At 47.4% G+C, this 22,810-nt stretch overlaps 2 protein-coding genes across 2 annotated transcripts in view; both read left to right on the top strand.

Annotated features, from left to right (window-relative positions):
* Positions 1 to 7,992, top strand: part of LOC128332878 (uncharacterized) — a 35,646-nt gene extending 27,654 nt beyond the window's left edge. Inside the window, exons 14-20 of the mRNA XM_053267653.1 lie at positions 389 to 736; positions 2,242 to 2,520; positions 3,235 to 3,495; positions 4,392 to 4,499; positions 4,798 to 4,880; positions 5,160 to 5,201; positions 5,961 to 7,992. Coding sequence (XP_053123628.1) covers positions 389 to 736; positions 2,242 to 2,520; positions 3,235 to 3,495; positions 4,392 to 4,499; positions 4,798 to 4,880; positions 5,160 to 5,201; positions 5,961 to 6,008 — 1,169 coding nt within the window. The 3' untranslated portion in view covers positions 6,009 to 7,992. The remainder of the gene's footprint in view (positions 1 to 388; positions 737 to 2,241; positions 2,521 to 3,234; positions 3,496 to 4,391; positions 4,500 to 4,797; positions 4,881 to 5,159; positions 5,202 to 5,960) is intronic.
* Positions 7,993 to 11,661: 3,669 nt separating this feature from the next.
* Positions 11,662 to 20,094, top strand: LOC128332867 (uncharacterized). Its single transcript, XM_053267640.1, has 3 exons — positions 11,662 to 12,308; positions 18,330 to 18,686; positions 19,775 to 20,094. Exons 1-3 carry the CDS (start codon positions 11,663 to 11,665, stop codon positions 19,852 to 19,854), a joined length of 1,083 nt encoding a protein of 360 aa, XP_053123615.1. The 5' UTR covers position 11,662; the 3' UTR covers positions 19,855 to 20,094.
* Positions 20,095 to 22,810: the final 2,716 nt, after the last annotated feature.

Here is a 22,810-nt window from a genome sequence, read left to right as displayed (position 1 = left end):
TCCCCCATGAAATCTAGCCCTTCAAAAATGGAAACAAATTACTACAAAATACAAAGTGATGGAGGATCCTGTGTAATTCTGACCACATCACATATCACATTTGTAATGCTCCGTGGACATGATCAGAAATCTTGGGGTTGCAGTAGTGGCCAAGGAGGGTCGTTTCTCTGGGCTTAGGAGAAATTTGTTACGGGTCCCCTGCCTCCTAAGAAAGGCCTCCTCTGTTTTGGGAAAGCAGAAGTCTGCAGGGTCTTTCAGGCTCCTTGTTTCAATCTCGGCAGCAGTGGCTGATTCCTATCAAGAGCCAGCCCTTGCGATTAGGGCTTCTCTGGCCTGAAGTGAAGCGCCTTCTCTTTTCTCCCCCCCCTCCTCCTCCCGCATCCTGCAGTCTCCCTCCTGCTGCCTCCTCCAGCCGCTGGACTCTCGGTCACTCAGGACCCTGCTAATCCCGAAGTCGGAGGGAGCGTCACCCTAACGCCACAAGGACTCTCGGATCCATTCGTTAGCTGTACCTGGTTCCGAGGGGAGGCAACAGACCTGCCAAAGCGGATCTTCACCTATTACCCACCTCCAAGTCTTGGGCAGGTCAATGGAGATGCCTACACTGAGCGGGACACGAGAGTCCCACCCTGCTCGCTTCGGATCTCAGATTTAATGCTGAATTACTCTGGAATCTATACACTGCAAGAAGACTCTGCAAAGCCTGTAAAAGTGTCTGTGAATCTAACTGTCTCAGGTATGCTCAGCTAACTTGTTCTTCAGCCATTCAGACCCCTCGAGGAGGCGCTCAGAGCTGTTCGCCCCTGCTGAGCCTCCGGGCACTGCCTGCCCCTTGGATGGGGACAATCCCTCTCCAGAGCCGGGGCCGCGCTGGTGGTGGTGTTGTGCGGGGAACTGCCACCAGCGGTTTCCTGCGCGGCTCCCTGCAATTTCCCTCCGCGCTCTTAGACTGAGCCTCCTCTCCCGGCAGCAGCGGGGACCGACGGACTGAGCTTGGGCGGGGCCAGATCCCCCTCCCGTTCCACCCACCCCAGGGGTCGCCTCGGCCCCTCTGCGCCCTCCCTTCCCCCTCCGTCTTCCATCGGACAATCTCCATCCAGCTTCTCCCACCTGCCTGCCAGCCAGTCGGTCTCTGGCCGGCTGGGCAAATACTATCCGCTCCATCGCCTGCCTGCTTTTTTGCTAGTCCATAGCCAGAGGTGCCCCTAGGTAATTTGGGAGCCTGTTAGAAGAACCTAAAGGCCTTTCGAGCCCCCCCTCCCCACCCACCCACCCACTGCAAGGTCAGCATCATCCCTCTACACACTCCATGACACACACAGTATTTTTAACACGTGGGTTCTTGAGGGCGCAAACTGCAACTGAACTCACAAGAATGTAGGAATACAAAACGGGTACATTTAAGCAAATACGCATTAGCAGAAACATTTCCACACACATCTGAACATATTCCCATTCCACATGTTTCTTTCCCCACTCCCCCCTCTGTCGGCACAGGTCACAGTCGTGCTCAGCTGCCGGCTCTATGAGCCTGCTGCTCTCTGGCATGGCAACAACCACACCTCCCAGAACAGACTAAAGAGGATTTGGGGGGCCCCAGGGGGTGTGGAGGCCCAGAAGTCCTGGGGTAGGAAGAGCACCTCTGTCCATAGCTCACTGCCTCCCCAGATTCCTGCAATCATAGCCACATTCCTCAGTAGGTACCCAGACTGTAGAACCATTGTGTGTCACCTGTCACCTGCAGAAATGCCATCAGATGCGAGGTACTGATGTCTGCCAATCATCACATGTTTAAATCAAAAACCTCAGGATGTCAAAATCAGAAACCGATCACTTTGTAGATACCTGATACATTTCACTGTCCAAAAGACTTCGCCTGCTGCAACCAGAAATTTGGAAATGCCGGTAGATTTCATAGGGTTGCAGTTATTTGATTGCAAGCGTTCTGTTCTAGCCATACTTTTCAGATCCCAGCCCCATGGAAAACTCTCCAGCTGTCCTGAACTCGGACTGCTAGGTTGCCAGATTGTGCTCGTAACCCCCCTTCATTCATACAGGAGTTGCTGTTTTATTCCAGCCAGATGCTTCCAGGAACCTCACAGCAGGCCTTGAAGGCAAGTGTACCCACCCCACCCCCGCCATATCTTATTCTCAAGCCAGTGTTCCCGAACAGCCAATGGAGACAGCAGAAGTCATGAGGAGGGCACATAAGGGATGACCCTCTTTGTATCTTATGTGCAGAAAACCTGGATCTCCACAGGCCAGTCCTGAAGCCTTCAGAAGTCATGGTGCCAGAGAACTCCTACGTCACCTTAAAATGCAACACCTCCAAGAGTGATGGTGTCAGCGTCTTCTGGTTCAAGAATGCTGAACCCCTCCTAGCTGTGACAAGCCTTTTGGATCGGAATCGAACCCTCAACATAACTGGTGTCTCCAGAAATGATGCGGGGACCTATACGTGTGAGGCCAGGAACCCTGTTAGCAAGGGCCTCAGCAACCCGAGTAGCATAACTGTGGCATGTGAGCAATCCCAGCCTGACTATGCTAGCACTTTCTTTCCTCCTCCTTCTGCTGTGTGTGTGTTTGTGGCAAGGAGAGCATTCAGGATTCCTCTCAGTAATTCTCCCCAGCAGTGGGGAAATGACTTGACTAACAAGCCAGAAGTTGCTGGTTCAGATCCCTGCTGGTATGTTTACCAGACTATGGGAAACACCTATATCAGGTAGTAGTGATACAGGAAAATGCTGAAAGGCATCATCTCATACTGAGCGGGAGATGGCAATGGGAAACCCCTCCTGTATTCTACCAAAGACAACCTCTGGGCTCTGGGGTCCAGGCGTTGACACTGACTGATGGCACACTTTACCTTTTTACATTATCCAAAATGAGAGATGCTGAGATGCTGTCCTGCCTGAAGGCTGCAAGTCCTCCTCTAAACCTAACATGTGGATGCAGCTTGTGGCTATGACATTCTGCATATGCTCAGGTGTACTTGCTCCTTCATTGATACATCTACATTTTCTAAAACTGACCCACAGGGCTGGGATCAGCTTCCAGAGCTGCACCCCAAAGAACCTTCATTCAGATCAAACCCTACTACTAACCCCAGATTTCTCAGCTCTTTTGCTTGCCTAGAAATGGTGCCTCTGGGGTGGTCTACAGCAGCTACACATATAGGATGAGGCACCTCCGTTTCCATCCCTCTGCCCTGATACTAATTCCTTTCCTCTCTAGATGGGCCTGATAATCTTAAGTTGAACCAAGAAGGATCTATACAGCAACAAATAGGTTCCACTTTGCTTCTGGAGTGTACAGAGGACTCTGTCCCTGAGGCACAGTTTCAGTGGTGGCTCAATAATACTCAGCTGAATAAAACGGGGCGCAGCTATACAACTCAGTTAACCTGGGAAGATGAAGGGAATTACACCTGCCAGGCTACCAACCCCTTTACCAAGCACAGTGCCTCAGCATCTGTCTATGTGACGTTGACTAAGGGTGAGTCCCTCAGACTGGCATGTCTCGTTCATTTCTCGCTCTTCTGCTATTTGGATGCCCCAGTCCTTTCTCAATTTGATTATATAGGAACTGACCTTTTCTGAACTGGAGACGGGATTCATATGGGAGGGCACAGCTGAGCTGGGGGAGGAGGGGGCAACATGGACTGGTTTGGAGCTCCCCTCTAATATAGACATTGTTGTTCCTCTGTTTTATTAACCAGGACATGTTTAAGCATTGTCTGATACAATCGGAGTTTCTGGCAAATTCCTGTTCTGCTGTTTCCAAGTCCATAATAGGACTCCCAGAGAGGATTTTTTTTACAACAGATGCTTTGACTCATGCATGACACTGTGGCCGTGGATGCTGCAAAGCTCTAGACTCCATTTACACGAACACACTTGTAGATCTACACTCGTAGATCTGTCTGGACAATGTGACGTGGAATGAGCTCAGGTCTACGGGTTGGGCTTCTATTCTGGATATAAGGAAATATTCCTTTCCAGCTGTTGGAAATAGCCAGCAGCTGGAATGGAGCACCTCAGCTGTGCTGACCTATCTATTGGACAGACCTAGGCGGGCTCCTAGAGAAGCCGTTCTTGCAGGGGTGGGCACTCATGCATCCATTCCCTCTCCAACCAAACACTGACTTGTTTGTTTGACCTGCAGTGCCAAAGTCCAACTTCTCCTAGGGTATCAAAAATCCTAGGGCTGGATGGCCCCGAACCTGAGACTGAGTTTACTAGCAGACCATATCACTTCCTCCTTGAGATCAATGCCTTGTGGTTTCCTCCATTTATCTAGAAAGACCTGGTGCCCTAAAGAAGGCGGCGGGGGGGAGGATTCTCCATCCTTAGTGACAGCATCTTTCTGAAAAATGTGCTTTTCCATTCCAGATGCTGGTCCTATCAGTTCTGGTCTTTCAGGAGGAGCCATTGCTGGGGTTGTTCTTGGGTCCCTGGCTGGGATAGCGTTGATTGGAGGCCTGCTTTACCTCTTTCTCTGTGAGTAAAGCTTTGGAACCTGGAGTCCAGGACTTCTGAGTTCTGTTCTCAGTTATGGGGAAGAAAGGGCAACGAAATATCTGGAGTAGGGAGGCAATGGGTTGCCAGGGAGCCAGGACTCCTGGGTTCTATTCTTGATTAAGGAAGGGGGTTACCTTGGAAGAATTAATCATTTCCAACCTTCACAAACTGTACAAACTATGGTGGCCCATCTTGTGCTATAAAGATGAATCAAACAAAAATAACCCTCCACCCAGGTGATAAGAGTTTGTTCAAAGCCTTCTTCTACCTCCCCCAGGCACCCGCATCTGGAGTGACAAGACCCCAACCCAGACTGCAGCTGCTCCTTCAGTCTATGAAAATGTTTTCCCCTCTGGACAGGTGAGGCCTTGGCTGAGTGGACAGGAGAGACTTCCACTGACACATTTACCACTTACTATTTGCATCAACACTAAGCCAGGTGCTGTTAAGAATATTAAGGGGCTGCATGATCCCTGCCCCAGAGAACTTATAATCTAGGTTAAAAAAAACTCTGTGTGTGTGTGTGCCTTTCTGCTGAGTCAAATCATTGGTGCTCTAATTCTCCACAAAAACTCTGCTGCTGCTACTGCTGCCTAATAACTGATGAATGACCTTCAGTATCTTTTCTGTTTGACCCAGGTCAAGGCTGAGACCTCCTCTGATCCTAACCACACATATGAGGTAAGTGGAGGCTTCATCTTGAGAGCGAGAGAGCGAGAGCGAGAGCGAGAGAGAGCGAGAGAGAGAGAGAGAGAGAGAGAGAGAACATGCTGATCTGGAGGATGCCCGGACTTGCCCCTGCTCAGTTCTGAAAAGCACAGGAGCCCTTTCTGTTTTTCACATTCATCTACCTTGGTGTCCACTGTACCACAAACAGTGGCACTCTTACCTCTGGACTTCAGGGCCTGGGGGCCCCCAATTCCTCTTTAGTCTGTCCTGTTGTGGTTGTCATACCATGTCTCCAGTCCACACTGTGTTGGGTGGCCTAGTGTGGTTGTGACCTGTGCCAGGTGCTTTAGAGACAGAGCGGGGAGTGGGGAAAGAAAAATGTGGGATGGATGGGAATATGTTAAGTTGCGTGTTGAAATGTCTCTGTTACTGCATATTTGCATAAATGTACCCCACGTGTTAAAAAATACTGTATTTGCTATGGGTGTGTGTGTGTGTGTGTGTGTGTGTGTGTGTGTGTGTAGGAGGAGGATGCTTATCTTGCAGCAGAAGTGGGTCCTCCAGCTGGGGATGGGGGGCAGGGGGGGCCTCCAAAGACCTGTAGGTACAGGTTCCAAAATTACGTAAGTGCACCTCCGGCCACAAAAGTCAAAATCCATGCAGAGGAAGGCTGGATTCTCCAGTCCATATAAAGTAAACCAATTACAAACTTTTGCACTTAACTATCAGTCCTCTTTGTTTCTACCTGATGTACCTCCAATTTCTCTCCAGAGTCTGCAACATGGTGACCGGGCTGTGTATGATCAGCTGAAGTGGTGAAAAAAGACTGATCAAACTCAGACTGGTGTTATGGCTGGAAGCTGCAACCTCCATCTATCCTGGAGGACTCCTCAGAAGGGAAGGAAGGCAGGGTACAGGAACCCGAACCCCAGTCCACCGTGCCAAGGCCTGAACTTGCCCTCTGACTCTGAAGAATCTGCTAGGGAAACTGAAGACCTTTTAAGTCGTGGCAGGATCAGCAATAATCAACTGAGACCTCTTTAAGCTTTACCAGCCTTTACCTTCCCAAAGAGATATGAGACGGATGCATCTGTGAATGGAAGGATGCCAAAGGGGTGTGCAAAAGAGCTTGCAGTGCTCTAGTCCACCATCAGAGGGCAAAACAATCCACCAAACAACAGTTTGGTAGCATCTAAATGATTAGCACATTTCTTGTAATGGGACGTTTTCATGGACCAGTTTGTGTCATTCGACACAGGAAGCTTTTCCTTATTATGGAAGATATATAGACACACTGGCATAGGCAACACTTTTGTAGACGGAGATGTCAGTGCCCGTGAAATGAAAGAAGTCTGCGAGAAGTCTATGTAAAACTGAAATGTTATATCAAGTAGGGACAAAGATCCTTCACGAGATCAGTGGGTGCTGCTAAGAAATCTGTCCAGCCTTGCTAAGCGAATTAACACAGGTCATGTGATAGGAAACTATTATCTCTGTTCAACTGCAACTTCTTTCCTTCCATGCATCAAACACCTTTCTTGCAATGGTTCTGAAGAAATCCTTGGAACTGTGATATGTGGGGAACAGAGTCAGACCAGGTGGGGGGGGGTCTTCTCCAGCCAGGGCTGCAGAGAGGTAACCCAGGGCAATATGTGGTCTTGAGGTTCTTCTGCTGTACCCCAGCACCCAAAGCTGTCAATAGGTAACCCTAGAAATAGTATATTGGGGACCCTCCGCTTTGTGGGCCCTGGAGCAGCTTTCGTCTTTGTCCCCACCTTCTGGTACCCCTGGATGCAGCTAGTCCTAGCTTTTCATATGACACGGAACCAAGAAGACAAGGATTGAAGAATAGAACAATATCGACCTCTGAAAAGTATACAGTGTACTATACTTGACTGGCCAGCAAACTCGCCTGACCTGACCCCATAGAGAATCTATGGGGCATTGCCAAGAGAAGGATGAGAGACATGAGACCAAACAATGCAGAATTGCTGAAGGCCGCTAATGAAGCATCCTGGTCTTCCATAATACCTCATCAGTGCCACAGGCTGATAGCATCCATGCCACGCCGCATTGAGGCAGTAATTGCTGCAAAAGGGGCCCAAACCAAGTACTGAATACATATGCATGCTTATACTTTTCAGAGGTCTGATATTGTTCTATTCTTCAATCCTTGTCCTCTTGGTTCCATGTAATATTCTAATTTTCTGAGATTGTGGATTTGGGGTTTTCATGAGCTGTATGCCATGATCATCACAATTATAACAAATTAAGGCTTTACTCATCTCGCTTTGCATGCAATGCGTCTGTCTCATATATCAGTTTCACCTTTTAATTTGCATTACTGAAATTAATAGACTTTTGCACGATATTCTAATTTTCTGAGTTTCACCTCTATGTGTGCTAATCCTTAGTGACAGTTGTCTTTAAATGGCTTTAAAATATGTTCTCCAGTTCCAGGTTCTTCATGTTCCAATCCTACTGGATCCATGACCAGAATAGCCTTGATTGGGACCCTGATTTACACCTTTCTTCATTAGTAAGACGTTGGAATTTGGGACTCCTGGTCAGGGCTGGATTATAACATTCTGATGCCATAAACCCGGTGAAGTGCAAGAGGCCCCATACCATCAATCAAACATGTCTCATTTTCACAGAAAGAACATTGAATAAATAAACATGGAAGCTTCGTATTTGCATACATACAAGCAAAGTTGTAAAAATACTATAATTGACTAAAGTATTTCTTGCCATGTGCCTGTGTGCATTAACAGTTTCAGATAAACATTTTTTAAAAAAATTCCTTAATGAGTAAACATGAACACTTTATGAACAAGCACTAGAGGGCAGCATAATATCAGGGATTATTAGACATACTAAGGCTGGGGTTGGAGAGCGGGTCTTGCAGTGGAGAGCATGAATTGTCCCCTTTTCTAAGCAGGTTTTGCCTTGGTTTCCATTTGGATGGGTGATTAGTACACGTGAAGGCTTCTGCTGCAAGACATTCGCCTTAGGGCAGGGCTTCATAACTTCTGTCGTCCTCCTGTAAATGTTGGCCCACAGCTCTCATAAGCCCCGACTATGAACCACTGTGGCTGGGGATTATGGGAGTTGTAGTCCAAAAACAGCTGGACTGTTGTGCAGCCCCGCCTTAGGGGATGGGACCATAGCTCAGTGACAGATGCCCTGGCATATCCAGGCAGGGCTGAAACTTCTGCGTGAAACCTTGGAGAGCTGCTGCCAGTCAGTGTTGACAATACTGAGCTAGATGGACCAGTGGTCTGACTTGGTAGAAGGCAGCTTCCTATGTGGGTTGCTTCCATTACTGACCCAATTAATTAAATGTATATCCACACTCAGCTTTGAAATTTCGGAGGTGGTTTGGGGCCAATCTTAATATTCCTGTCAGCCTAACCAACTCTGCAGGGTTGTTGTATGGATAAAAGGGGGCAATCCCACACATGCCTTGGAGGAAGAGTGGGTGCAAGTGGGAGTTATCACCATTGTCTTCCAGGCTTTGGCTTCAGACCAGTCGAGCAGGCTTAGGTTCTCGGTATTGGTCTGCAGAACTCACATGCATAAGCTCCCTTCTGGGGCTGCTCAAAGCAGCTGCCTTTTCTCCATTAATAGAGATGACTCTTTAATTGTGTAGAAATAATTTTGAATGCATTGCCTGATAGTACGTGAGCAATTTTATCTGAGGAGATGAATGATCATTGTAGTTTTCTGACCATGTCAACACTTCTGGAGATAGAAAACAGGACACAGCATTGCAGTCACTCTCTTTCTAGGGGTGTCAACCTGGTCAAAACCACAATGGGCATGCAATACTTTCCACTTTCAGTGCACTCTCGTGCTTCTATTGGCCTGATGCAATGGAGTTTGAAAAGTGTTTTCAAAGCTTTAAAAGCAAATAATTACAATCAAATTGTATCCATGGCATCGGAGGCATGGAAATGACAAAGGGCAGGAATGTTTTCCAGAGATTACTCCACACAGAGAGGACAACAATTGGCTCATTGTTACCCCCAAGGCTTTGTTCTGTGCAAAAATGACTGCAATTTGGCCCTAATTGTTTGGGGGCAGGGATCAAGGAGCTAGGGAGGAGCAAGAGAGGCTGCTGGGGCAGTCCACTGCCTGAAGCAAAGGACAGCATGAAACAGGCCCCGCCATCAGCAAGTGAGTGCTCAGCCTTCTTCCCAGACCATGCTGGCCTGGGTGATATGCAAGACCTCTTAGATCAGGGATTCTCAAGGTTGGGTCCCCAGATGTTATTGGACTTCAACTCCCATAAGCCCCAGCCCCATTGTCCTTTGATTGGGGATTATGGGAGTTGAAGTCCAATCACATCTGGGGACCCAACACTGAGAATCCCTCTCTTAGATGATGGCTGCAGGGGTGTGCCTAGCTCAAGTTGGGGCGGGGGGTGGGGGAGAGGTGTGGGGAATGAACTATGTGCCCCAGCAGGCTGAAGAAGAGCAGCAGCATTGGATGATGGGGGTGGGAGCCTGGCACTTGCACCCCCTGTGCCACTCCTGCCCCTAGGCCTGAGGCAATCTTTTCACCCTGCCTCATGGAAGATCCGCCCTTGTGTGCTGCCGTCACTCCGTCCAGGGCTGCACAAGCTCCCCAGCTGCTTTTGGCCTGCAACTCCTATCATCATCAGCCACAGTGGCCAGTCATCAGGGAGTATGGGAGTTGGTGTTCAACATCTGCAGGAGGGCTGCAGTTTGTGCAGCCCTGGCTAAATCCCCTTTCAAAAGGGCTGACTCCTGAACTTTCTTTCCCCAAAGCTGCCTGCTTACAGCACTGGAGGACCACGATCCCAGCCGCTCAGGATCCTCTCTGGGAGGGAAGTGCTGAACTGGCTTGGGTGCTGGAGTTAGAGCTGGCTTGAGGAGGCAGGGAGCAGGTGGAGGAGCAGATAAGGAACTCCTTATCGGCTCCTTAAGAAAACCGCTCCCCGTCCCACCAGCCCATGCATGAGCCATTTGTGCGGATCTCTACTCTCTGGCACAAGACAGGAGGGACAAGTTGGTAGGGCCCTGGGCTGGGAAGAAGAGGTTTCTAGGTAAGAGCAACCATTACAGAGAAACCATTACAAATTCATTGCTGTTGGTATTGTTGTTGTTCACCGCCTAGAGTCTTTGGAGGAGGCGGTATATAATATAAGAAATAATTAATTAATTAATTAATAATTAAATGACAGAGCTAATTTCTGCTTCCCTCCCAAACACTCCTTTGCATAAAGGGATGGTTAGTACAGCAAGCTTGCTGCATTTGTGATTGACAGCCAGCAGGCCCCCAGGGAGCTGGTCTATTTAAAGGGGGGGGCTTCACTCTCCCTATCATGGCTGAAGTTTAGAATCTGGAAGGAGAGAACACAAACTCTTTGGGGTCTATTCTTGAGGCTGAAGCTCTAAAGACAGAAGCCTCTACCAGTCTAAAAGTACAGACCTAGAAGTTAGCTGTCATGCTTTGCTTTATTTTTCGTGCTTGGACTTTTTCTCTCATCAATTAATGAATCCCCTGTATCTGCCTCCTCTAGAAAAGTGTTCTGATGTTTAAGTTGCAGTGAGTGTCTGAGGAAGGAGGGCTGCAGGCATGGCATTCTCTGGGCACCCAAGGGTGGGGAGACTAGAGGAGGGAGACTCCCAAAAAGGACCCCACAAGCCCTCCTAATTCTCCTCCTGGAAAGGGAGGAGGTTCAAGGAGGTAGCAGCAGCAGACCAGGTTGGAAAGAGGAAATGAGGAGAGAGGATGTGGTGGCTTTAAGGAACTGCAGTTTGCACACACGCAAGCACACACACACACAGGTAAGAACATAAGAACAGCCCTGCAGGATCAGACCCAAGGAAGCCGCTCTAGTCCATCATCCTGTTTCACACAGTGGCCCACCAGATGCCGTTGGAAGCCACAGGCAGGAGTTGAGGGCATGCCCTCTCTCCTGCTGTTGCTCCCCTGCAACCGGTACTCAGAGGCATCCTGCCTTTGAGGCTGGAGGTGGCCTACAGCCCTCAAACTAGTAGCCATTGATGGACCTCTCCTCCATGAAGTGATCCAAACCCCTCTTAAAGCCATCCAGGTTGTTGGCTGTCGCCACATCTTGTGGCAGAGAATTCCACAAGCTGATGATGCATTGTGTGAAAAAGTACCTCTGTTTGCTGGTCCTAGATTTCCTGGCAATCAGTTTCATGGGATGACCCCTGGTTCTAGTGTGATGTGAGAGGGAGAGGAATTTCTCTCTCTCCACTTTCTCCACACCATGCATGCACAGACACACATACACAGAACCATCCCATCTATCCACTCACAGGAGTATCCCAGCTAATGCAAAAGGCCACAGCTGGCTTCTTGGCAGGGTCAGGCCTGAGACCTTGCAGCAAATGGGCTGCCTTCTAGCATCATCCCAACTGGCACAGCGATGTCCACTGGCCAGAGCTTCCACAGGTGATTCTGGGAGGACTTCCTGCATGCAAAGCAGCTGCTCTTTCACTGCAGAAGATGCTCCTCCGCCCCATCTGCACGCGGGGCTCTTCTTTCAGCGGCCAGTTCTCCCTCCATCCAGTCTCCCTCTGTCCCGCAGCTCTCCATCCCTTCCGATCATCCGTCCACCACACCCCCGGCTAGCAGCTGAGCTCGGGACGTTCTGCACCCCGCGGGGAAGGGAAGGCGTGGCCAGGTGCCCGTCCTTGGAGTACCGCGATCAGCCGTCCTGTCCCTGTTCTCCATTTCCCAGCAGCCGCTCCTTTTCTCCAGCTCCGTCCCACGCTTCCCGCCGGCGCTGGTTCTGGGAAAGGGGAGGCCGGCCAAGCCCGGCCCACCAGGGAGGGACCAGGCAAGCGCGCCTCGCTGCCGAGTCCCCGCCCCGCATAGAAAGCTCTGGCAGGCAGCCGCAAAGAGCTGCTATTCTTGGTGCTGCTGCTGCTGTTCTTGCAGGGGTGGTGGCTGCTGCTGGCGGCAGGAAGCGGCTGCACGAAGCGAAGCCAGCAACTCAGGCATCCGGCGGGCGCGGCGGGACAGTCCCTTCCGCGATGGGGAGGAAGGCAGCGGAGAGGTTGCGCTGCGTTTGCGCGCATCCTGGGTGGAGGGTCTCTTGGCCCGCAGCGCTTCTCACAGGTACGGCGGCCCAAAGGAACGAGGAGGAGGAGGAGGAGGAGGGGTACCGTGGGGAAAGGTGTTTTGTTGCGGGAGGGGGCACCTCTTGCCAGCATTTCAATAATCCCTGTGTGCCAAGGTCTGCCTCTCTCTGCGCCCCTAGTCGCTATTTCCCATATTTTTTTCTTGTTAGATATGTATTTATAGAACTGTGGTCATATATGCAAAAACTATAGAACTGTGATCATATGTGGGCTGTGGTCCCAGTAGCGAACAAAAGGGATGTCACATCTCAAAACCTTAAAAAAACAAAACAACGCAATTATTATTTTCCCCACTTGTGGGGGTCTCTGTATTTCTGCCCCCAGACCAGGCCCCCCTCCTATTCCCTCTTCCGATTCCAGAATCAGTCACGCCCAACCCAGCGGGTACTGATGCAGCTTTGAAATTCAGGTCACCTGTTAAGATGCATTTTGAGAAAAGGGAACTAACCTTTGACAAGCCTCCAATGACATTGATCCCAAGTCCTGCAGCTGTTTGGGAGTTCAGCCAATCTGGGCTGAGTGATCTTGAGGCACTGGCCCTGTATGCATGCACCTGTCCGTGTGCCTTTTGCTGGGCTGGAAAGGTGGGGGCCAGGGGGCACCAGTCCTCACAAATTCCTTTTGCCAAATGTGTATTGTTGCCCTGGGAATCTCCGCTGCCTGGCTGGGGCAAAATGAACTTTCAGAGTGATTAGGAGGCCTACTTAGAGGCACTTCCAGATGGATACCTCATCAGCCACACCCTGTTTCACCATCTCTGCCACACCTTGTTAACTTGCTTTTCAGGGGCAGGGTCACCCAATGTCACCATCTATTTGCTGTCAGCCTGTCATTTCTCTGTTGTCCTCATCTTGATAAATGGAAGGGTTTGGTCTTGTTTTTTGAGACCAGAGACACTGCTGTCCCATGACTGCGCACATGAATTCTTGTTAACACGATCACTGTGTTTTGTAAGAGGCGCATGCCCAGATACAACAGGCCGGACCTCAACAGAAACAGAAAGAGGAGGCATAAAGGGGATCATCAGAGCAAGGACCTCATAAAAGTCAGTGTAGCCTCGCTCAAAAACATGCCTTATCTCTTGCTTGCATGGAAGGAGCGCATGTGACTGTGAGTGGAAAAACAAGGACTGGTTTGATGCTGCAAGGAAATCCCCTAGAAAGGTGGCAAAGATAATAGTGCTGCATTCAAGGGAAGTGGGACAGAGGTTCCAGAGTAATTACTGATGACTATCACTGATGACTATAGCAGCGTGGATTAAGGGCGTACAGAGCTAATCTTTGGGACCCCCTGTCTCCCCACCATCTCAGTGAAAGAGATTTTTCTTATCCTTTCACTGGGCACAGCAATCCATCCAGAGGCATCGAGCAGACCCAGTTGCTTGAAGTGGCTTATCCAAGATGCAACACGTACTGAAGGCCAACCCGTTTGTGGGGACTGTTTACTCCACACCCCCACACCCCTGCTGGCATTTCCCCAGTCTAAGCCCCCTCCCCACACCAAGCTGCTTTTAGGCCTACAGGGGGAAATGGGGGGGGGGTGAAGGTTGCTGGGAGATCTGAGCGCAGATCTCCCTTCCTCTCTCACATCTGTTTTGGTCCTCCTAGTAGGGCTCCTTACTGTGCCTTTCCTTCTAAAACATTCCTAGCCAGGGTGTCTGGAGCAGAACTGAGGAAGATGGGCTCAGCAACCAAGCCTGCAAATGCTTTAGATTAGAACACTCCTCTCCTCTGGGTCAGCCAATGAAAAAGAGAGGAGGAGAGAGAGGCTTTGCTTGTTCACTGCAGGAACCCAACCATCGGAGGAGAAGGGAAATGAGTACCAGTATATAGACTAGTACTTTCGGCAGGGATGTAGTGGTGGTGGTGGTGGGGATGCCCAAGGCAAGGACTGAGGCCTGGTAAAAAGGTAAAGTGTGCCGTGGAGTTGGTGTCGACTCCTGGCGACCACAGAGCCCTGTGGGTGTCTTTGGTAGAATACAGGAGGGTACTTCTGATCTATTCTGGCTGTTGGGGTGGGCATGGCCATGGTGGCTATCATGGAGAGCTCCTGCACTTCTGAATTTGCAGCTACACCATGACTTTCAGCCTAGTACTCTTAACAGGAATGTTTTCTGCTGTTCTCAGGTCTTGCCAAACACAGTCAAATTATTAAGAAATACAATAAGCATGTCAAGCTTATTCATATCCCCAGTGACCTTTTCCTTAGCTGTTCAGATATTGCTGGGGCTCCAGTCACCCCCAGAGGCACCGTTTCAAAGCGGAAGAAATCTAGAGAGCAATAAAAGCTGTTTTCGTGCCTGCCAGTGCCATGAAAACTTCATAGCATCTGGTCCCAAGGTCCAACACTGATAAGCATTTTTGTCGGACTGTCCAATGCATCATCTGTTTGAGGCAGAGTATATCAAGTACAGAATGGTAAACAAAAGGACTGTAATCAAGACATAGCACAATTTTTCTTCCTTACTTCTGCTAGGAGTAGTGCATGATGATTCTTTTATGGTTCCTGCAAGGAGAAATTCTTGTAGATGTTTTCTAATTGAGTCAGTGTCGGCAGATGTGATCTCCTCCTGAATCACAGGTGAATAAGATGCTCTGCTCCAGGGTTAGGCAGCCTTGGCTCTCCAGCTGTTTTTGAAATACAGCTCCCATCATTCCCAGTTACAATAAATTGTGGCTGGGGGTGATGGGAGTTGTAGTTCAACAACAGCTGGAGTGTCAAGGTCTACTCCTTGGATGCATGCAGCCCAGATCCCATTTGTGCAAGGTGAAAATGTTGGATCTAGAAGCCAGTTGGCGCTTCAGTTGTTCTTTCCTCAGATATAGGACAGTGCAAGCATGAATTTTCCCCTTTGCTAAGCAGGGCCTGCCTTGGTTTGCATTTGAATGGCAGACTAGAAGTGTGAGCACTGTAAGATATTCCCCTTAGGGAATGGGGCTGCCCTGGGAAGAGCAGAAGATTTCAGGTTTCCTCCCTGGCTTCTCCAAGATGAGGCTGAGAAAGATTCCTGCCTGCAACCTTGGAGAACCTGCTGCCAGTCTGGGTAGACAATACTGACCAAGAGTCTGAATCTGTATAAGGCGGCTTCCTATGTTCCTATAGGAGAATTGGAAAGACTGACATGGAGTGGATCAATACGATGTATCATTTCACTTCTTCCCCCTGTGCCAATTACATCAGCCTTTTAGATACAGGCTAACTCAGTTCCCACTGGTGACGTGGTATCTTCTGCAGATTCCTTTCTCTGGCTTATATGGACCCTTTTTGACCTCTGTGAGGATAACTCTTTGCTGAACTGAAAGTCCACCAAGCAGCACACTATTGAGCGCAAGCCCTCTGACTCTGAGGAGGTGGTTAGAGAAAGTAGAGTAGGCTATTTCCAGCGCTCTATTTTTGATGTTTCCATTTCTGCTCCTTCCCCTTTTCATTACCAGCTCAGCTGCATGCAAGAGGAGATGGAGGAGTGTGTGCATGCCAGATCAAGCAGCAATGACATAATAAATGGGAGGAAGATGAGGAGGAGCGTGTGTGAGGGTGACATGTGGCCCCTTTCCTTGGGTACCCTGAAGCCTTGGACTTAGATGGATGATTGTCACATCAGCATTTGGTGTTCCTCTAATTAATTGCTTCAGTCTGACAGAATCTACTTCTGTGGGTGAAATGTCATTTTTATTCAGTATTCATTTTAAGAGCGTGTTGAACCCTCTTAGGAAGTCTAAGCTGCTGCCTCCACTTCCTGTTGACTAGGAACCCTGAAATGAAAGTACAGTTCTTCCACTTTCTGTTGACTCAAAGGTGTTTTCCAGAGCTTGCATGCACTCTCTGTCGGTGTGGATTACTTTCCTTGATAACCCCCAAGATATCCAAAGCTGCGCCCTGCAGACCTTCTCCTAGTCTCTTCTGCTTCCCTTGTCCAAAACAATCCCAATCCTGAACCAGCTGAGTGACCTGCTCTGTTCAGTTTTTACATAAGTCATCCTTGCCTGCAGGGACAGTCACATCCCCAAAACTCCAAAGAAAGTTTGCAGCCAGCCACTTAAAGAAACTCAGCACCCCTTGAGGTTTCAGAATGTTCTCAGTACAATACAAGGGGAGGAGAGCTGGTCCTGTGGTAGCAACCATGAATTGTCCCCTTTGCTAAGCAAGATCCACCATGGTTTGCATTTGGATGGGAAGACTACTTGTGAGCACTGTAAGAGATTTCCTTTAGGGGATGAGGCCATTGCTCTGTGGAAGAGCATCTTTTGTGGAAGAGCATTTGCAAGCAGAAGGTTCAATCCCTGGCCTCTACAGGTAGGGCTGGGAGATACTTCTGCCTGAAAGAACTGCTGCCAGTCAGTGTAGACAATACTCAGCTAGATGGACCACTGGTTGACTCAGAATACAGCAGCTTCCTATGTTCCTAATGGCTCTCCCTGGCATTATAAAAATACCTGGGGGCTCTGCTCCTGAGTGCTGCTGTGACTAGTAGTAGAGTAGTAGCACCCTACTACTCCTACTAATATTTATATACCACACTTCAACCAAAGTTCTCAAAGCGGATTTATTTTTAAAAAAAACATTTTAAAAAACTCTGTAGCATCCGGCATGATTTCCCCCTCTCTCTTTAAAAAAGCTGACAATCTCTTTAAGAAATTGCCTTCCTCTCTGGGGTCTTCGGGACAGCTGTGTTCACTCTGTCTGTGTCTGTGACAGTGTGACATATGCAAAGATTCTTTAGCAGAATCCTGCCAATACATTTTACTTTTCCAAATTCAGCAATAAAAGTCCAATGCATCTTAAAATATGCTGAGCACTTACACCTGAAAAGATATCCTGGGAAATAAATTTTGGCTTAGATTTACTTCTTCATCTTGGCACCGGTTGGGTGAAACCACTTGACTTCCTCTTTCTTTTCTTTCTTAGTGTCCCAGGTTCTTTCTTCTTTGTGTGGAAAATACTTTTCTTTGATCCTGTCCACCTAAAGGGTTATTGTGCTATTCCTGGTCTGTCTATTTTTAAAATCTTCACAGAATTATTTTTTTAAAAAGCCCTCTTATGCCCTTGGAAATTCTAGAGTATATCTTCCCACATAACCATATGCAGCCTGTTGATTAAATAAAGTGTGCCATCGAGTCAATTTCAACTCCTGGCACCCACAGAGCCTGTGGTTTTCTTTTTGGAAGGATAGAGGAGGGGTTTGCCATTGCCTCCTCCCGCTCAGTATGAGATGATGCCTTTCAGCATCTTCCTATATCGCTGCTGCCCAATATAGGTGTTTCCCATAGTCTGGGAAACATATCAGCGGGGATTCAAACCAGCAACCTTCTGCTTGTTGAGTAATGCTTGAGTATTTCCCCACTGCTCCACTTAAGGTGGTCATTGATTAAATAGTAGCACAAAAATGATAAATACACTTGCTATTCAAATTATCAATTGGAAATCAGCAGGAAATGGGTAGAGCATTATAATAAAGGATGCAAGTACAAAATGAAAAATAAACATTAAATTCTTAAACCCCACTACCTTTTTGAAATGAAATAAATAGCTGGTTAATGATTTCACTTTTGTTCATAGTTTCTATTTTAAAATGTTGTGGCTATTAGGACCGTTTCTTGTAAATGAAGCGGGGGTGGAGATTAAATGAGGCCACACAGACAGGAGGATTCCTCTTCTGACATCCAGCCCAGCTGGCTCAGCTGATACAGAGTTTCTTCTTTAGAAATATCAGGCTGGATGATACAGAGTTGTTGTCTAGATATCGGGAAATGATACGAGAGAGGAAAGGCAGACCTGGGAAGCTACAGGTGTGACACCTTGATGTCAACATCTGGCAAGATGACAGTAAAGATTACTCAGTAATAGGTCTGTGAACATTTAAAAAGAAAATGTGGGGCCAGCATGGGTTTGTTAAGAACAAGTTATACCAGATTAATCGTATCTGCTTTCTTGATAGAGTTACTGGTTTAGTAGATCATGGGAATGCTGTGGACATAATATATCTCCCCTTGTACTGCAGCCTCCATCCTGAATTCCATCCTGCTGCCTCCAGCCACTGGACTCTCGGTCACTCCGGAGCCTGCCAAGCCGAAGGAAGGACAAAGCGTCACCCTAAAGACACAAGGACTCTCGGATCCATTCATTAGCTGTGCCTGGTTCCGAGGGGAGACAACAGAGCTGCCAAAGCGGATTTTCATCTATTACCCAGCTATTCCTAAGCAGGTCCATGGAGATGCCTACACTGGGCGGGAGACCAGAGTCCAGCCCTGCTCCCTTCAGATCTCAGATTTAATGCAGAATTACTCTGGAACCTATACAGTGGTGGAAGAAAACTCTGTAAAGCCTGCAGAAGCATCTGTGACGATAATGGTCTCAGGTATGATTAACTTGCTCTTCAACCATTCCAACCCCTTTATGTACTCAGAGCTTTCCTCTGTTGAGCCCCCAGGAAAAACATTTGCAGTGTTTCCCTGCGATTCTTGTGAACCTTACCCCCAACACAACTCCCCACCCTCACCATTGCTGAGATCTCCCAAAGATTCCACTTTCACATCCACAGAGACTCAGATGGCTCCCCATGCCAGGATCCATGCTCTAGTCAGATGTTGCTGAACTACAACTTCCATTATCCCCAGCAACAATAAATTGTAGCTAAGGATGATAGGAGTTGTAGTTCACCATCATCTGGAGTATCACAGGCTGGGATCCTCTGCTCTAGAGGACTTACACCTTGCTAATCACTTCCTTAACTATCAGGTGAGTGTTCGGTACTTTACACACTTTTACCATCCTGTCATATTTATAATCAGGTTGATTCCAGTGGTAAACATGAGGCATTATTTATTTTTATTGTTATTGTTAAATTTGTATACCGCCTTCCATTTTCTCCATGTTTCCGTGCACACTTCTTAGCCCAATCCCTTGCATACTTAGCCCCTTTCACCTTAAAGAATGCATGGGATAGATTTAAAACAAAACAAAGGAAAACATTACCACTTGTTGTATAGAATGCCAGAGGGTGCCATATTGTAAAATGGCCATCTTTACACTATCTTGCCATGTATGTCCCCACCTGGGCAACCTGAAATTTAATATTCATGTCCAGCCATTGGTTTTTCAGGTCAGCACGGTCACTGGAAATGGTCTTAACACCAGGACAAAGAATAACAGGTTTTCAGAGGTTTGCTGATATAATTTTTAAATGACAACCGGGGCTTTGTTCTCATTCGTAATGTTTCCAGTTAAGACACCAAAGAACAATGTGCTGGATAAATGGAGGTTTTAAAAAAAAATAATAATAATACATTCCTTAGAGTAGAGGTGCTAGAGGTAATTCACTAGCTATGCTTCCTTCCATTCATTCAGAAAGCCCTGATGCTTTTGAGAAGAAGTAACAACCTATGTGTGCTAATCCTTAGTGACAGTTGTCTTTAAATGGCTTTAAAATATGCTCTCCAATTTTAGGTTCTTCACATTCCAATCCTACTGGCTCCATGACCGGAATGGCCTTGATTGGAACCCTGATTTACACCTTTCTTCATTAGTAAGACATTGGAATTTGGGACTCCTGGCTGGATTATGACATTCTGATGCCCTAAGAGTGCAAGAGGCCCCATACCATCAAAAATGTCTCATTTTCACAGAAAGGACATTGAATAAATAAACATGGAAGCTTCGTATTTGCGTATGTACAAAGGCAAAGTTGTAAAAGTACTATAATTAACTAAAGTATTTCTTGCCATGTGCCTGTGTGCATTAACAGTTTCAAATAAACATTTTTTTAATGAGTAAACACGAACACTTTATATGTGCAGCAAGACACAAGCAATTACAATTGCATTGACCATGTACAAATCATATATGACCATACTTTGAAATAAATGCTCACCATGTGCTCAGTTAAGGGGGAAATCTTCTGTTTTACAGAATAACTATGGGCACAAGAGCTCCAACTGAGCCACCAGCTTGGATGGCTTTAAAAGGGGCTTAGGCAAATTCATGGAAGACAGGTCTATCAGTGGCTACTAAGTCATGATTACTATAGGCTATCTCCATGTTCAGAGGGAGGATGCTTCCAAGTACCCATTGCAGGAGAGCAACAGCAGGAGAATGGGCATGTACAGACCTCTTGCCTGTGGGCTCCTGAGTGGCATCTGGTGGGCTACTGTGTGAATCAGGATGTTGGACTAGATGGGCCTTGTGCCTGATCCAGCAGGGCTGTTCTTATGAGCTTCAAAAAAGGACGAAATTCAGTGGCCCATGAAGTTGATGCCATGAGATCTGAAATCCAGTCTGAGATATTGTACTAGCCTGCAAACTCATAGCCATAGAAACACTATTTGGCTTGATGGCAACAGCAAAAGTTGTGGATTGGTGTTAACATGTGCCTCTGAGCATAGGCTGAGTGCTGTTACCTCAGGAGGCAACAATTACAATCAGCATGATTAATAAGGGTCCACACTCCGAAGACCAACACAGAACAGCACGTTACCACAGTTATGCCACAGTGATGTAAAAAAGGTCAGGGGGGGTGTCTGTATTTAATAAATAACATTGGCCCCTTGTAAAATGTTCTTCCACCACAGGATGTTCACACTTTATTTTTGTAGCAACTCCCTGCCACAGTGGTACCTTGCCGCTGCTGCTGCTGCCACCGCCACCCCTTCCTTGCTTGCCTCCCAATTTCTGACTCCGCATAATAACTATCTCTGACTTATTTGGATTGTCTCTTATTCCTCATAAAATGTACAGTTAAAACAAAAATTTGAGTGAATCTTAAGATTTGCTAATCTCTCTTCCTTGAATTCTTTGGATCTGAGTGCCAAGACTTCTACCTAGACTACATCTGCTTATTTTCAGCATCCATACTAAGCAGAGTGCTGTTAAGAATGTTAAAGGGATGCAAGGTTGCCGTCCCAAAGCACTTGGGTTTAAAAAATTGCATGCATGTGTGTATAATCATATGAAGTTGCCTTTATACTGGAATAGACCGTTGGTCTATCTAGCACAATGTTGTCCACTATACTGACTGGAAGCAACTCTCCAGACATTCAGAGAAGGGTCTTCTTCCCCAGTCTAGCCTGGATATGTTAGGGATTGTACCTGCATATTTTGTATGCAAAGCAGACACTCTGCTACTGGGTTATGGCCCTTATCCTTCCAGTGGGTAAGGTCAACACTAACCATTACACCCACACTGCTCACATCTTGGAAGGGCTTACTTTCTCATGTTAGCATACAGGAGCCTGAAGGAAGTGTTTTCAGAATTGGACTGTAAATTTCAACCAACATAAATAACAACAATATTGCTATTCAGGCATTATCAGAACACCACCACCCTTGCGAATCTACCCTATTAATTCCATATTTAGCTTAGCCAGCATTAAAAACAGATTAGACAAATTCATGGAGGAAGGACTGTTTCTAGGGTTGGGCAAAGCAAGAGTGCAAACCTGGAGTGCAAAAATACATGGGCATTTATTCCCTTCTGTGTTAGTTTAGCTTTGTTAGCTGAGCCCATGGCTCCTAGGAGTAGGAGTGTGCACAAAACTGGTTGACCGAGTTTGGTTTGAGTCTGAACCGGACCCAGATTGGACCGGGCCATTTGATTCTTTGCCCCCTCATCCTCCTGGTTCAATTGGGGGTGGGGTTTCATACACAAAAAGATTTTTTTAACTCCCCCCCCCCCGGGGATGGCTTCTCTGTGGAGGTTCCCCCTCCTCCTGCTGGCTTCCATTATGCTCCCAATCACCTGATTAATTGGGCGGTCTTCAGCCCATTTCAGCCCTCACCCCTGTAGGGGTTTCCATTTTGGAGGCCACCACACATTTTATTTTTCTAATTTTTATTTATTGTTAGATTTATATCCTGCCTTTCGCCAACAGACCTCTGAGAAGCCACCCAGAGGGGGTGAATTTAAAAAAAATGTTTTAAAAAAATTTGTGAACCCACACCAAACAGCCGGGGGGGGGTGTGTGGTTTGGTCTGATGACAAACTGAACCAAGGGTGGGGGGCAGTTTCAATTCAATATTGAACTGTTGAACCAAACAGGTTCAATGTTGAACCTGTTTGCACATCTCTACCTAGGAGCGTACAGAATTCACCATGATGCAAGCTTTTATTTTATGAACCACAGCTTAAGACCTAAGATCTACAGAGGTTCGTATCTAAACACCAGACAGGAAGAAAGGTACCTCACTAGTGCATTTTGAATATTTTGCCTTGTTTGCCTGTAAGTTGTCCTGCTTTAAAATTGATCTGGGCTGGAAACATGCTCTGGTCTGTCTGATACACCAGCTGAGTCAATTTCTAGAGCTAAACAACCTCAGAACAATGGTACATCTGCTGGTCACCTCCAGACTGGACTACTGCAGTGCTCTCTATGTGGGGCTGCCTTTGTACATAGTCCACAAACTGCCGTTGGGAGAGAATGGGGGAGCCAGCTTGGTCTCTGGGTCCAAGATGGAGAGACCATATTACTCCCATACTAAAAGAGCTAC

Source organism: Hemicordylus capensis, chromosome 7 (assembly GCF_027244095.1).
Source record: "Hemicordylus capensis ecotype Gifberg chromosome 7, rHemCap1.1.pri, whole genome shotgun sequence".
Lineage (NCBI taxonomy): Eukaryota > Metazoa > Chordata > Lepidosauria > Squamata > Cordylidae > Hemicordylus > Hemicordylus capensis.
The sequence above is the reverse complement of the archived record's forward strand: the minus strand, read 5'-3'. Positions and strand labels throughout refer to the sequence as shown.